General features: G+C 34.0%; 1 protein-coding gene across 2 annotated transcripts in view; it reads right to left on the bottom strand.

Moving 5' to 3' along the window:
• LOC142983835 (uncharacterized) overlaps positions 1-14,123 on the bottom strand; it is a 28,773-nt gene extending 14,650 nt beyond the window's left edge. For both annotated transcript variants that reach the window (XM_076130965.1, XM_076130966.1), the window contains exons 1-5: positions 13,874-14,123; positions 4,184-4,364; positions 1,955-2,033; positions 549-680; positions 173-236 (exon numbers count right to left, since the gene is read on the bottom strand). In XM_076130965.1, coding sequence (XP_075987080.1) covers positions 173-236; positions 549-680; positions 1,955-2,033; positions 4,184-4,364; positions 13,874-13,931 — 514 coding nt within the window. In that variant the 5' untranslated portion in view covers positions 13,932-14,123. The remainder of the gene's footprint in view (positions 1-172; positions 237-548; positions 681-1,954; positions 2,034-4,183; positions 4,365-13,873) is intronic.
• Positions 14,124-14,509: the final 386 nt, after the last annotated feature.

Below are 14,509 nucleotides of genomic sequence, written 5' to 3'. Positions count from 1 at the left end.
ATAACAACAAAAACCACTTGTCAGATGTGAACAATTTCTAAAGAGGTGGTCACATCGGGTTCGCAAGTTTTGAAACAAAAAATGATCATCTAAATCAGTCACAAACAGAAAAGTACTTTATAACCTCCTCCTTCTGCTTTCGGTTTAAAATTTCGACTACGAGATTACTTACTAGCTAATGTTATGGGTCCTGGACTCCTCTGAGATGAGCTCTCCTTGTAGAATTGGGATGCCTTCTGTAACATAAAAAAAACACGATAGAATATTTGTTTCCGAAATATTTATTTTGATTTATCTTTTTTAAATTTAAAAGTGGTCGTGTCACCATTTCTACTGACATATTATATATTTATAATGATGGTTTACGTCCAAATTCACAATTCACCGAATAAGTCTAAATTATGTCGCAATATGAATTTATAAAAAGCTAAATTGCACAAATTAGTAAAATACTGATCAGAACAGTCATAATATCTTACCAAGGCTTACGTAAGGTGAAGGCCTAAACTCTATCAGGCTACCAAGTGTATTAAGTTTAATAACTTTACCTCACAACACTTCAAAAACGCATCACGTCTCAGCAGTTCTTCCGAGTTGGATCCGATGACGATCTTCTGGCAAGCGTTGGGTCCTGAAGATGTGCCTATTGCAGCTCCTTGTGAACATTCGTCACAACATACCTGTAAGATACAGCAATTTTACAGAAAAATATTTTCTAAAATATTTCTAAAGGTTGACGACGATGTCAAGGCAGGTCATGGAGCCGTTGGCGCGACGATTTGGACACTTATCTGCAAGGGTGGTGGGAAAAGCTGAGGATAGAGACTGTTGGAGGATTGTAAGGGATACCTTTGCCCGGCAATGGGACAGTAAAGATTTTTGAAAAGCTTTTGGTCGCTGCCTTTCTAAAAAGGCGTGATTTTATATATGCATGTAATTATTTCCTCTGAGTTAACTTCCTTATTCCGTTGTATATGAAATGATAGGGAAAACGAAATCGTGTACACAATATATGACAAGTTAATTTCATAAAATTAGGTTGTAAAATATTTTGTACGAATCTCATAATATTTAAACGGATTACAGCTAGAGTCTCCACTAATAAACATTAAGCCTAGTCAAGGGCTAATTCAAGTTACGGTATGTCTATTTCGTAATATCAACTGCAAATCGAATGCTGCAAATCAACACTTAATCCAGAACTGAGTCAGAAAATCTCATAATTGTAATTTTTCGAAGCCGTTAGTTGCTATTATAGCATTATTTCGCTGGTCCATCCATTACCGAAGAATTCGTCTACACAAACAAGGAAGCCAGAGTCACGTCGTGGCGAACAAACACGGATGATTTCGGAGAACGTTATCAGTTACGATAACACCCAGTTACCTAGTTACCGACTGTTTGCTTTGCCGCGGCTCTTTAGATCCCATGATAGCAATTTTTTGTTACATATCTTTTTTTGAGTTATACAATTTTACTAACAAGAGGAACCGTCTGGGATGACTTTTTTGATGTGACAATAACACATGTCAACAAAAATACGAGGGCTACGACTAGCCACGTAGACCCTTATTAAACTAATAGTAATTGAAATATGTTTAAACTCTTATCTATTTACTCCGTATTTACACAATTAAGAGTTATGTACAGTTATGAGCGATTGAAGAGAGTTGTGTTTCTTGCTAGTTCTCATCGTAAGACTCTACCTTTTCGAAGTAGTGGAAGATTCAGTAATTGTTACGACTATCATAACTGCCGACATTTTACCTTAACTAACAGATAATTTGATTTTGTTTTGACAGTACCCATCTGGCCACTTTCTTGTTAACTCTACAACTTGTATAGAAACTGATAAACGTTTTTTGTGTAATAATCCGAATTCCAACTCACTACCCTCTGTTCCGAAGAAGACTTCATTAACCGGTTAGTAGTTAAATATAACAAGATAGCTTACCTTACCCATGCCGTTCAAACTTTCGCAGTTGTTGCTACTTATTGACATGTCAACGCCACTGTCGCACTCGGTTTTGACTCTGCAATCAAAATAACATTTTATAACCCTAGTCGACAAGAAGAATGAGTATAGCAGTTATATTATATTATGAGCGATATAAAGTATAGCTGACCTCCGCAACTTCGCTTGCGTCACATAAGAGAGAATGTTTCATATTTTCCCACGTTTTTGTAACATTTTTTACTGGTATTCTGCTTCTATGGGTCGTAGCGTGATGATATATAGCCTACAGACTTCCTTGATAAATGGGCTATCTAACACTGAACAATTTTTCAAATCGGACCACTAGTCTCTGAGATTAGCGCGTTCAAACAAACAAACAAACAATCACTTCAGCTTTTTAATATTAAGTATAGATTTTATACATCTTGTGGCTAAGGTCTATGCCGACCCGGCTACGACGCGGTCAGTTATACTGTCCAAGTGTGTGCACAATATACACACTTGGACAGTACACTCTCTATCCCTGTACTCTCATAGCCCGATGGGATGGATAACCGACACGACAAGTAAGAGGTCAAACGCAGGATTGACGCCTACTTACCAAATAATTGTTTTATAAGTAGTAATTTTGTTTTATGGCTGAAGTAATATTCATCAAATGCCATTGAGATACTGAGGGCCCCGAATGACACATTTCAAGAATCTTAATTTATTTTATACAAAATAAACTCGAGTGGATTCGCGCTGGTTAGCTAGTTAGAAATAATTTTCTTACTATAGGCTGTGACCGCAGATATGGACAATAACCTTTTTCTCTAACCAATAAAGAGATGTCATCATGCTCTGCAATTGTCTATATATCTACGATTGTTCATTCAGACAGCATTTGGGAATCGTCATAATTACATAATTCTTACAATAATTATAGAAAAAACCTTTGAGACACGTTTCATAAAACTTATTAATAAATATAAATATATCTACTTTTATTATTTATATTATGTACTTAAACAAAATATATTTTTCTGTATCCTTAAAAAACTGTTTCATTTTGTTGCATTTTTATTTACTACCTAAAGTTTGTGCCATGCCAAATAGAGACATATTCTATCCGTAAAGAATACTAACACAAATAAACAACTGGACGTTGACCTATTCATGAAATGACCTGTGACCCTAAGACAAACGATCACTTAACTATGCGCGCTAAAGTTGCTTAACCATCTGCTTCTTTTTAACTAGGGACTTCAACTCTTAACGCCAGTTTCAACACTTATAAACAGCAATACGCTCAACAAAATGGAAAACTAATAGATTTTACATATTTCATTCGGATACGTTATCCAACACTTATCTGAAAGTCATCAAACTGATCCTCACGACCCGTTGCCCTAGTAGTGTGTAAGTAGTAGTATCGATTAGTTTATCGTAAGGATAGACGCAGATGTTTTATTATATGCCGTATCTGTCAGATTCACTATCCGGCACTTATATAAGTCGAGAATCTAGCCCTTTTAAAACATTCTCAAAATCTATTTTTGAACCAAGATTTTCCTGTTTAATGAGGTCGAACGATCCAAGGTCTGCAGATAAAGCCAGTTTCGCCCACATGGACCAACATTGTTCAACTGTGTAATTCTTAGTAACGTTAGAAACAAAATAAGGAAACTGAATGTAAATATTGTATTCTGATGTATTCCGGTGACTATGAATAGAATGTGTTTAGAAATGCGTGATAGAGAAAGGAAGGGAGTAATTACTAATGATGTATAAATCTCTTATATAGAGTTACTGGCCTTAATTCGTGGGGGTTATGTTTGAAACAAATATACTAGGTATTTGTGAAGCAATCATTACGTAAACCCTCACTCCGGGGTCTCAGTTTTCATAATTTTCGCTGTTTACTCAGACATTTTGAAATTTGAAATGTTACTTAAAAGTGTTTTTTTTTTCATCAATGAGAATGTCATTTAAACTCTTAACTCTTTGTGGTCGGCAGACAGTATATTACTGATCACTTGTAATTTACATTCGAATATTTTTGTACTAGCCCGAAGTTTGTCAACGCGCCGGCTAGAACGTAAAAGCCTCACCTAATATGACATGGGAATTGTAAATGACCTTAACGTTGATGTAATTCGTACATTTCTGCCTGCGTCTTCGGGTTTTCGAAAAATGTTATAACAGGTGCAATAATATGATGTTTATATGTATGCAGTCACTTACCGAAAATAGTCTCCACAGCATTTCTCCTTCGCCATAACACACAAAGCCATAAGACCCGCAGATACTCCTGGAGTAGGAGGGATGTTCCCTATGCACTCAGTAGCCGTGTGATTTCTTGCGAACTGGTTCCCATCGTTGCAGCACATCTGGATCGTTTCTGCCATGTCATTGCCGAAGGATGCTGGAACAAAAACATAGAGTCTTTAAGCTTAGCGTTACGGGTGATAAAAATGATTTTGGACTTATAATGACCTATGAGTAGCAGCCATGTAACCTTGTTCTCAACGCGAGTCTTTGAATCAAGAGAGCCCTGTGTGACTTTAGAGATACTATTATAAGTACGTAGATCTCAGAAGCATACCAAAGAATTTTGATAGTGCAGCAAATACTACATCTTTTAGGAAAACAATGTTCAGTTAAACATTCGAGATTCGTGGTTGGAAACCACATGAAAAGCTTATGATGAATTAAGTACATAATAAATCTTAAAATAATAAAAAAAACCTTGATTTAGTAGCTTTAAATATCAAATATTTGACACAAAAATGACGTACAAAGAAGCGCTACAGTACCTAAAGTTCTTCTTTTACGTGAACTGATTTCACCAAATTAATATCTTTGAGAACTTCTGCATAAACTCTTCGATAAACGTGAGTGTTATTTAAATACCTATTAATCATCTAAATAGCTGACGACATTTACTCATAAATCTATCACGTTAAGAAACTGACGTCGTAAATTAGTTTTATGATAGATTTAAATTAATTACTACCTGGACCATATTAAGGTGATACTTATACATAACTATTATACTGGAGTTATAGGGTTAGTGTTTTTGTGATTATTTTTTAAATGCTTTAAAATAAAACAAAATATGTACTTATTTTTTGCAAATCGTCGTTATACTTTTGGTTCTATAGTAAGGCAAATCAAAATCTATGTTATTAAAATTTTCTATTCTACTATTATTCCATAGGTTTGATTCCTACGGCGCAATTTTTACAGTAGGTACTATCGAGTATCGAAAATTTTACCAGAATGTATCGATAGCAATCAGGTTGCTTACCAACAGTGGAAGAAAGTCTCTTTACTCAATTAATTGTAGAATTTTCTGTCAAAAAATAACCCGGAGTTGTTGTCCTAATGTCATGAGCTGACAAATCATAGCCAAATACAAAGTTATTATATCACTTTTGTCTAAGCCCGGGTCAGAACCTACAGCCTCACATTCAGCTAGATAACTCCAAGATACACAAAGTTATTCTACTACTATGCATATAAAGCCTCTTATCTTCGTATTAGTAACAGCTTAGATAAGTTTGTAATGTAATCTTTTTAAATACACATTGACGTAACCTACATATTTGTAGACTAGATTATGTCACAGGTTCAAATAGTGACAAAAGTAATCTGTTTCTATGGACTTACGACTTTTTAAGATGTTAGGACTGAAAGTGGCGATTTGAAATTATACCAGAGAATTTTTCATATAAAAAAATATATTCTGGAAAGTTTGATTTTAATTAATTGCAACTGTCTCATTTAATATGCAAGCATTACGATAGTTTTGGAACATAAAATCATCATAGTTTCTTTGTATAATTGCTATTTTGTACATTTTAACTTGTTATAAAAGTATGACGACTATTTTAAGTTAACCTAATGAAACAACTGTCGTAAATTCTGTATAAATTCTGTATAAATAAATAAATAAAACACACTAATCTCAAAGAAATTTGTAAGTAGATTGAAAACGAAGCAGCGAACTCGATGCTGAACTATTAAAATCATTTCTGTGCTTACCCATCTAGTTCTATACCTAGACATCATTGCTCAACCTTATTTTTGTTTTCTCATAAATATCTCTCTCCAACAAATAATTCATAATTATCTTCAAATAAACAAAACAACTGGCTGCCACATGGCGACCCCCGTCAAGTGGTTATTCTGGGCTTATTAAACAGAATGCACCCAATAAATACTGCTAACTGTGTAATTAGGTCGAACGGTAGCAAACACATGGAGAGAAGAAATTGCGGCCAAAAATAAGGTCACTAGCACTTTTGATGAGTAATCGATCATAAAATTTTGAACATGTGTGAAAGATTGCTCTTTTTTTGTCCTGTGGTGTTCAATTGTGCATTTCGCTAGGCTTTTGGATTTCGTAGCTTAGCATTCATAAGCCGCGCGCATCGATCTCTGAGGTTAAGCTACGCTTGCCGAGGTTGTTCTGTGGATAGGTGACTACATTATACATTCCGAGTTTCTAAATCGTAGGTCCCGGCTGTCATTTACAAAGTTCTTTGGCAGTTATTAACAGTAGTCAGGAGCTTGAAAGTCTGTCTACTAGTCTTACCGATGGGTATCGTGTTATAGGCTGACGTTCCATGTAATTAATATCTAGCTGCATCTGATGAGACCGGAAGCCGATTCCAAAAGTGTTGGAAGAAAGGCTTGGCTGGCTGATAGCTAGCTAGGCTTTTAATCTGCAATTTTCTGCTTTAAGTATCTCCATATCAAGAATTTTACATTTCAAATAAGTTAAATTGAGAGCCTCTGTGGCGCGATTGCTAGTGTGTCTAAGTGATGATGAGGTCTCGAGTTCGATACCTGGGTCGACATCGTTCTCCGAGCTATAAGGCTATTCTAAGCACATTTCTTAATAATAGCCCGGAGTTTAGTAACATACCCGGTATATGGCTCGTTACGTGTTACATGGGACTAAAATCCTAAAAGGCGAAACGTTGATTTATTTTCACACACTTTTATCTACACCTCTGTGTACACAGACGTGATTTTATGTACACACGTAAATACTAGTTTAGTGGCGCTGATTTTTTTTTAATAAAACATCTAAACAACTAATTTAATATGACTTTACACTTATGTATGTATGTGCAGTGCATAGTATTTATAAACTTAGAGTGACAAGTGAAGTATCTCTATTCTTCTGGTTTTATTGTTATTTATATTTATTAAATGCAATAACAAGACACTATAACAATTAAAACCATAACATGATAATAAATAATATTATCTTGTATAATTATGATTAAACACATATTTCTAGTTTAATAAATAGTTTTTATTGTTACCGTATTGTACCGTTTGTATGATTGGATAAAATGTACAACCCACGGTGTTATGTATATAGTAAGCCTTAGGTTCTACACATAAATTAGACAAAATGCATTGATAACTGATAGCTGACCCGCGCAGCTTCGCTCCCGAATATACTATATTTTCTTTCTCTCTATAAGAACCTTCCTCGTGTAATAAAGACAATTTTATAAAAACATAAGTCGAATTGGTTGAGTCGATTTCAAGTTTTGCAGTGAGCAACACATAATATGTTTGTCAACTTTGAAACGCTACACTAAACAGTCAAAACAGCAAAAGATCCTGTTGTTTTTGCTCCAATTGCAGCAAATACGCTGTTTCGGAAATATCAACTTTATGCAAATTACGATGACGAACTGACGAACCAAAGAAAATGGGTTAACAGCTAATGAACTAGTTCGAAGGAAACTGGCTACTTCAAGCTATTAACCTGTGACAATACTTAGCTGTTTGAAATCGCGACAGGTATACTAGATGTGAATAGCGGAAAGCGCATCTGCTCTTTGTCTTGCAACAAGCTATAAAATAATTGAGATTTATGTACGTAATTTTATTTCTACAGCAAACAAATAAAAGGCGGTCTTGGAGTGATCTAAAAGTGAAACAAGGAGCGAATCTACTTCCTGATTATATGTTTTGCCTAGTGTGAGTCTAGTTATTTGAAATAGGGTTCGATTATCATCCCAAATTAAGAAGTTATCATGCTAATATAAGGTGGTAGTTATCCCCTGCATTTTGTGAAAATGCCACCGATAATGTGTACAATTTATTGTATGGTCAACTGACGTGCTACGACTAATAGACCGATAAATGTATCATCTAAAAAACTTTCCTATGGAGTTAAAAGTTCCTATTTAATACAAAAGCAATCGCTTTTCTTTTTTTTTGAGGGCAAAATTAATTCCAGCTATTAAATACTAGAATGTAATCAGCCGTAATATTTACGCTCCAAGACCTTCATAGTCTATCATAAAATGATGACCGATGTCATAAAACCTCAACCTTAGCATACATTATGTACTTATTAGCATACATATGAATATTTACAATAACTATCATAAATTAATAAACAAACAATTTCCATTAACATACTTTATTGAGTTCAATTATATCACGCATATTTTATTTATTTTCAAAAGGAAACAACAAATTGAAACTATTTATATAAAATTAATAAGCGTGGCTCTTATCACGGTAAAGCCTTTACCATATTTTTATTATCTATATGTATTAATATGAAAAGAAAAACTCTTTCGTTACTGAGTGACTGACTGATAGACAACGCACAGCCGAAACTACTGAGCGTAGAAAGTTGAAATTTGACATGAAGATTCCTTAGGAATTATATATCATATTTGGAAATTACCCTTCGAAGGGGGTTAAAGGGGAGAAAACTTTTATTTGAAAACCAGGAATAAAATATGTATTAAAAAGGGGACGACTAAAAGCCACGCAAACCAGGCCACGGGCAGCCGCTAGTTAATTATAAAGCTTTATCGTGTCCTTTTCCTATATTTAAAGTAAGCTAATATAAAAGTAGTCTAAGAATAAAAACACTTAACGTAAAGTGACATAAAAATAGATTGATTCAGTGTTGATCAAACATCAGTTTGTCGGTCAAACAAACAGGCAATTAGGAACTAATAAAAGCTCTAAAAGAAGTGAAAGTATGCAGATACAAAACATACACACAATGAAAACACTCCTAAATAGAATATACGGATTAAAAAAAGCGTATGTCTATGCAAAGACCATAAGATATAGGACCTTTTCAAAATTGTATATTCTAACGTTGCAACAACTCTCGATGCAATTTAAAAAACATCAATATACTATTACTAGCTTCCGCTTGCAACTTTGTGTACCACCAATTATCAAATTTATTCAGTTGATTTTGCGTGAAAGAGTTACATACATATATAGATACTTACATAGGGTTAGGCAGAGACCAAAAAATGCCACTTGGTACGATCCTTACAAACATCGCTTACCTCATCCTAAGATCTTGTTATACAGAACCGCCGTTTAAGAGTTCTAAGTACCTGACCTTTTTTCAAGATATCGTCAATAATCTTTTGATGATCTTCGTACGGCTTTTCAAAAACTTTCCATTTATAATCTTACTAGGAAATAAGACATGACATGTGTCTATTTCAAAATGGTATCTTAATTTTTTCCTTCTAAAACGCATAAAGTTATAAACACATCCAATTTTCGAAGTCATTCATCAAAAACTACAAACATCCGTTCTATGAAGCTACGGAACACTGAAACTACACCATCTATATAAAAGACTAGCCGACCCGCGCAACTTCGCTTGCGTCACATAAGAGAGAATGGGTCAAAATTTTCCCCGTTTTTGTAACATTTCTCGTTACTACTCCGCTCCTATTGATTGTAGCGTGATGATATATAGCCTATAGCCTTCCTCAAGAAATAGGCTATCTAACACTGAAAGAAGTTTTAAAATCGGATCAGTAGTTCCTGAGATTAGCGCGTTCAAACAAATAAACAAACAAACTCTTCAGCTTTATAATATTAGTATAGATCCGTCTTTCTCATACTCTAATGCACCTTAATTTTAAGCATCCAAAGTGCATTTTTCCTTGATTGCAAGTGGATGTATGTGGTGTTAATTATGGAGAAACTTCAGTCACCTACTTGTAAAGAGTTTGTAAGTATTATAGTGTATATGGTTTATGTTAGTGCAAGTAGCGTAAAAAGTTGTGTAACAGGTGTTATAGATTAAGGCCAGTTTTCATTGCTTTCGAGATTCATTCAGGTTATGGTAACAGAAAGGTATAAGAGAGAAGAGAAGAGTTATAAAGGTTAATGGCTTTTCTCAATATTAATATTGTAAATATGTCGCTTTCAGAGTCAATCCGCTGAACGGATTTTGATGTAATTTTGAGTAGAACTAGCAACAAATATAAATTAACCTTTGCTTTTTTCAAATAAATGACTAGAAAGGGTTTAAACGTTGTTGTTGATTATATTTTTGTCGTAAATTAAGGTATCATGTCCCTTCAAGACAAATAGGGCTCTTATTTATTTCATAACTAAACAGTAATAGGTACATAAGTATGTTTTCTATTATCAAAAAGGAGTGCCAAGAGTACCCAAAGACTTGAGTTTCCTCAAAAAATCCTTACGATGTCTTGAAAAGTGGTTACTCAAACTTCAAACTCAAAAAAAACACTTAGTACTTATAACTGTTTATCGTTTTAGTTAACACTGGCTGATGATTTTTTAATCAAGGACGTTTTGGATAGATACGGTCGAGAAAAAAATATTCTAGTGAATAAAGGGGCAATTCCGTACTTCTGTCGACTATCAACAACCGCGGCTAGCTATCGAGAAATTTCGTATGAAAACCTTATCAGCGCCTCTAGCGGGCGCTCTAGGAACAAATTATACAGTGCATTTTAAATGACAAACTCTCGATCCCCGTTAGTACCGTCTGTAGAGAATCGCGCTATGGGTTCTTTTAAATATCCTAATTCACCATAAAATACAAAAAAAAATAAACAATTCTTCTATGTTACTTTCATATATATTATCATTTTGTAAGAATAATGCTGCCTATTTACTATAAAATACTAAACCACTTCTAGTATTCCAACATTTAATTCTACAGAATACCTGCCAACAACTAAGAGATGAGATCACACAATCTGCATAATCTATCACTTATCTTAATTACGGCTGCAGTCATCATCTTATTATTATCAGCACATACTTGAAACATAACACTTCAAATATCATTTAATTGTGAAGTGCATTCTTGAACACTCATTAATGAATGAGTGAATGGAAGTATGATTGATTTGTAACGGTACTTTTATAATAATAAATAGATAACGCTTGTTATTTTAAGGGATTAAGAGAAAAGGGTTAACCTACTAGCGGTGATGTAACTACGGTATAGGTTTAGATGGTGCCGTTTACATAAGCCTAAAAAAATATCGTGAAGAATAAGCAAAGTTATCGTTTTCATGGTAGTCATTTAGAAATTGCATAAAGAAGTCAGTATCGTGTATCTGTCTGTGTGTTGGTCTACAATATTTTTTTATGTAGTGCCAATTAAGTTCGGTTCCGGTTGCTAAGGAGACAGTCGCTCCATAGAAAATCTGATATTCAACCCGATCTTTTTACACTCTGTCATGAAATTCAACCGTAAGTATGTTACCATATTTGGAAATAGTCAAAATAACATGGAACAAGAAGCCCATATTAAAGCCAGGATCTTTTAAAAATCCATGTATTATTATAGAGAATCGAGCCGGTTATCATTTTCTTAGTTGATTGAATTCTAGCAATAAGTCCTAGTAATACATGAGTCGGCGTGGTGGACTCAAGGCCTAACTCTTCCCTAATTTTGGAGGAGATCCTTGCCCAGCAGTGGGATAGTAATGGGTATATTAAAAAACATGAGACACGTCGCCAATATGTCAACGAACAGGGACTGGATTTGTATGGAGATAGAGGTCAGAAGACTAAAATGATTGAGTATCAGAGATTTGCGTAACATGGTGTTTGAAGTGCCCGACGACTATGAATTCCAAAAAAATAATTGATATCAAACGTTACGATAGGCAATGATATTATTTTGGTTTTGGATTCGACCTTAAAAACAAGGATAGGCTTTTTAGTAATCATGAACTAACGTAAAGTAATGAAGTAAGCAACAAAGACGATGAATGCTGATCACGATAAAGGAAACTATTGGAGTAAAATAAGTGGAGGTCGTAATATTATAAAATGTAGTCGAAGATCCATCGATTGATTCGTAAGTACGATAATTTAAAAATATATAGACGGTGATGATTGCAATGTTGACGATGGGGTATATAATAACTTAGAAAGGCTTACGTAAAAATGGGTCGATGACATAACAAAGGTTTAAGACAAGTACTAGAAAAGAGAAAATACCTTATACCTTGCAAGTTGAAGGAGGCTAAGAATTGATGATGTCATTAGACTTATCGGATAGGAATTTTAAGAAGATGATACCCAGACTTAGATCAGTGCTGTGCCGCAAGAAAAGATACATTATATTGAAGACTAGCTGACCCGCGCAACTTCGCTTGCGTCACATAAGAGAGAATGGGTGAATTTTTCCCCGTTTGTGTAACATTTTTTTACTGGAACTCTGCTCCTAGCGTGATGATATTATAGCCTTTGCCTTCCTCAACAAATGGGCTATCTAACGCTGAAAGAATTTTTCAAATCGGACCAGCAGTTCCTGAGATTAGCGCGTTCAAACAAACAAACAAACAAACAAACAAACTCTTCAGCTTTATAATATTAGTATAGATTAAGAACATAATACTGAAGCAAACTAAACTAGGTTCTTTTTAACATAATTGTGACTGCTTGAAGACGTGTTAATATTGCAGATCTTGGCATTTTACCCCCGGTTTCTGAGGTACATTTAGCAGGTATTTTATCTATTCAATAGCATTTAAACTCATATAAACATGACAGGGCATTAGAGAAATAAGAAGATTTTAGTTCTAACACATACTAAATAAGCAGACTAACTATAGTAAAATGAATCAAAAGAATGCCAATACTTTAGTCATTATTTCTGCAGTAAACTAACCGTTATGCGAAGCTTAAGTCGTTAATATATCTTGGTCTTGGCATTTCAAGAATTGCAACTGCAAGTAAGATTGTTACAGCACAAAAACTACAGCTAACTGGACATTTGTACCACGATGAACTACGAGTAACTACTGAATACCATTAATGTTACAAATGCTAAAGTTTGTGAGAATGTATATTTGTTACTCTTTGTAATAACTGCTGAATGTATTTTTTTTAATAATTATTTATTTATTTAAACTTAATATGAAATGAACACTGTTCAAAGGCGAACTTAATGCAAGAGGCATTTTCTGCCCTCTGCATTGGGGTGATGCAGAAATAATTTATGGAAAAATAAAAAAATCCCACAGGTAAATAAAGTTTCTGAAAAAGTTTAATTTTTTTCGTTACACATATTTCTAACTCCGAGAATTATTTCCTCGAGAGCTAAGTTGCGAGTAGACAATAGTAAAATTCAATGCTTATTTAAGTTACATATTTACGTGTGTAGTTATTTTAAGATGATCATTTGTATTTCTGAGATAAAGGCTCATTAAAATTCCGAATGCGACATGCGTGGCTAACTAAAAATAAATCCTTTAAAAACTCCTTAGTAGTTTGTTACGAAATCGTAGTGATTTTTACAAGCAAAATTTAATATTTCAAGTCACAAAAGACAGGATTTTTAGCGACTTTTATGAAATCTATATTATCATTGTCAATGAAGAGATATTTTCTGAAATACTGATTAAAACAAATTACCCAAGAAAATAATAAAATAATTATAAAAAATAGTTAAAAAATTATATTTAAATTATCACTTTATAACAGCTAAGTAGAGAGTCAAGTAAATATGGGTCAAGACTTTTCGAGAAAGCCCAAAACAAGTCCAATAGCAGCTCTACATATTATCACACACGCACTTGCAGAATCAAAAAAATATGAATTAGAACAATCAAAGGAAAAAAGTAATGATCTTACCATAAGCACATGAACCCAAGGCCAGGATAACGATGCACAATACAAAACACTTCATCATCACTGAGCAAACTAACAAACAAACAAACAAAAAAGTTCAGCTTCACTTTGATTTTATTTTGTATTTAAAATCACCGAGCCATTTCAGTAAATATTATACTGTTTTAGTTAAGTCGAGTATATTTTGTACCCGTATTTTGAATGCGCGCGGCTGCGGCGCCGGAGTGCGAGTCGTACGCGTATGGAGCACGTTCTATTTCGGTCACCTTCGCACTGCAACCATCTCTGTCTTGACATAGATTATTTATTGACAGACGCGAATGTCTGTGTTTGCTTCTTCCGTATACACCCATATACCGTATACAATACCTACCACCCATACAAGTAAGTAAAGTATGGGTTTACTAAAGTAAAAAAAAATTATGTAATTATAAAATTGTTTAAATGTTATATAACTTTTTATTAGAGAGAATTTTTCAGCTATCCGATCCAACATTAAAAATTATTAAGAAAATAAAACTGAAATCATAAGGATTAAACCTTTATTTTATCCTTGTTCCTTAGCAAATAACTTTATGAGATAATTCTGCAGCACTTTTTTATTCACTCGTCCTATCGCTTAGCCTTTTTTATGAACGA

The sequence above is a fragment of the Anticarsia gemmatalis genome, chromosome 25, assembly GCF_050436995.1.
Source record: "Anticarsia gemmatalis isolate Benzon Research Colony breed Stoneville strain chromosome 25, ilAntGemm2 primary, whole genome shotgun sequence".
Taxonomy (NCBI): Eukaryota; Metazoa; Arthropoda; class Insecta; order Lepidoptera; family Erebidae; genus Anticarsia; species Anticarsia gemmatalis.
The sequence above is the reverse complement of the archived record's forward strand: the minus strand, read 5'-3'. Positions and strand labels throughout refer to the sequence as shown.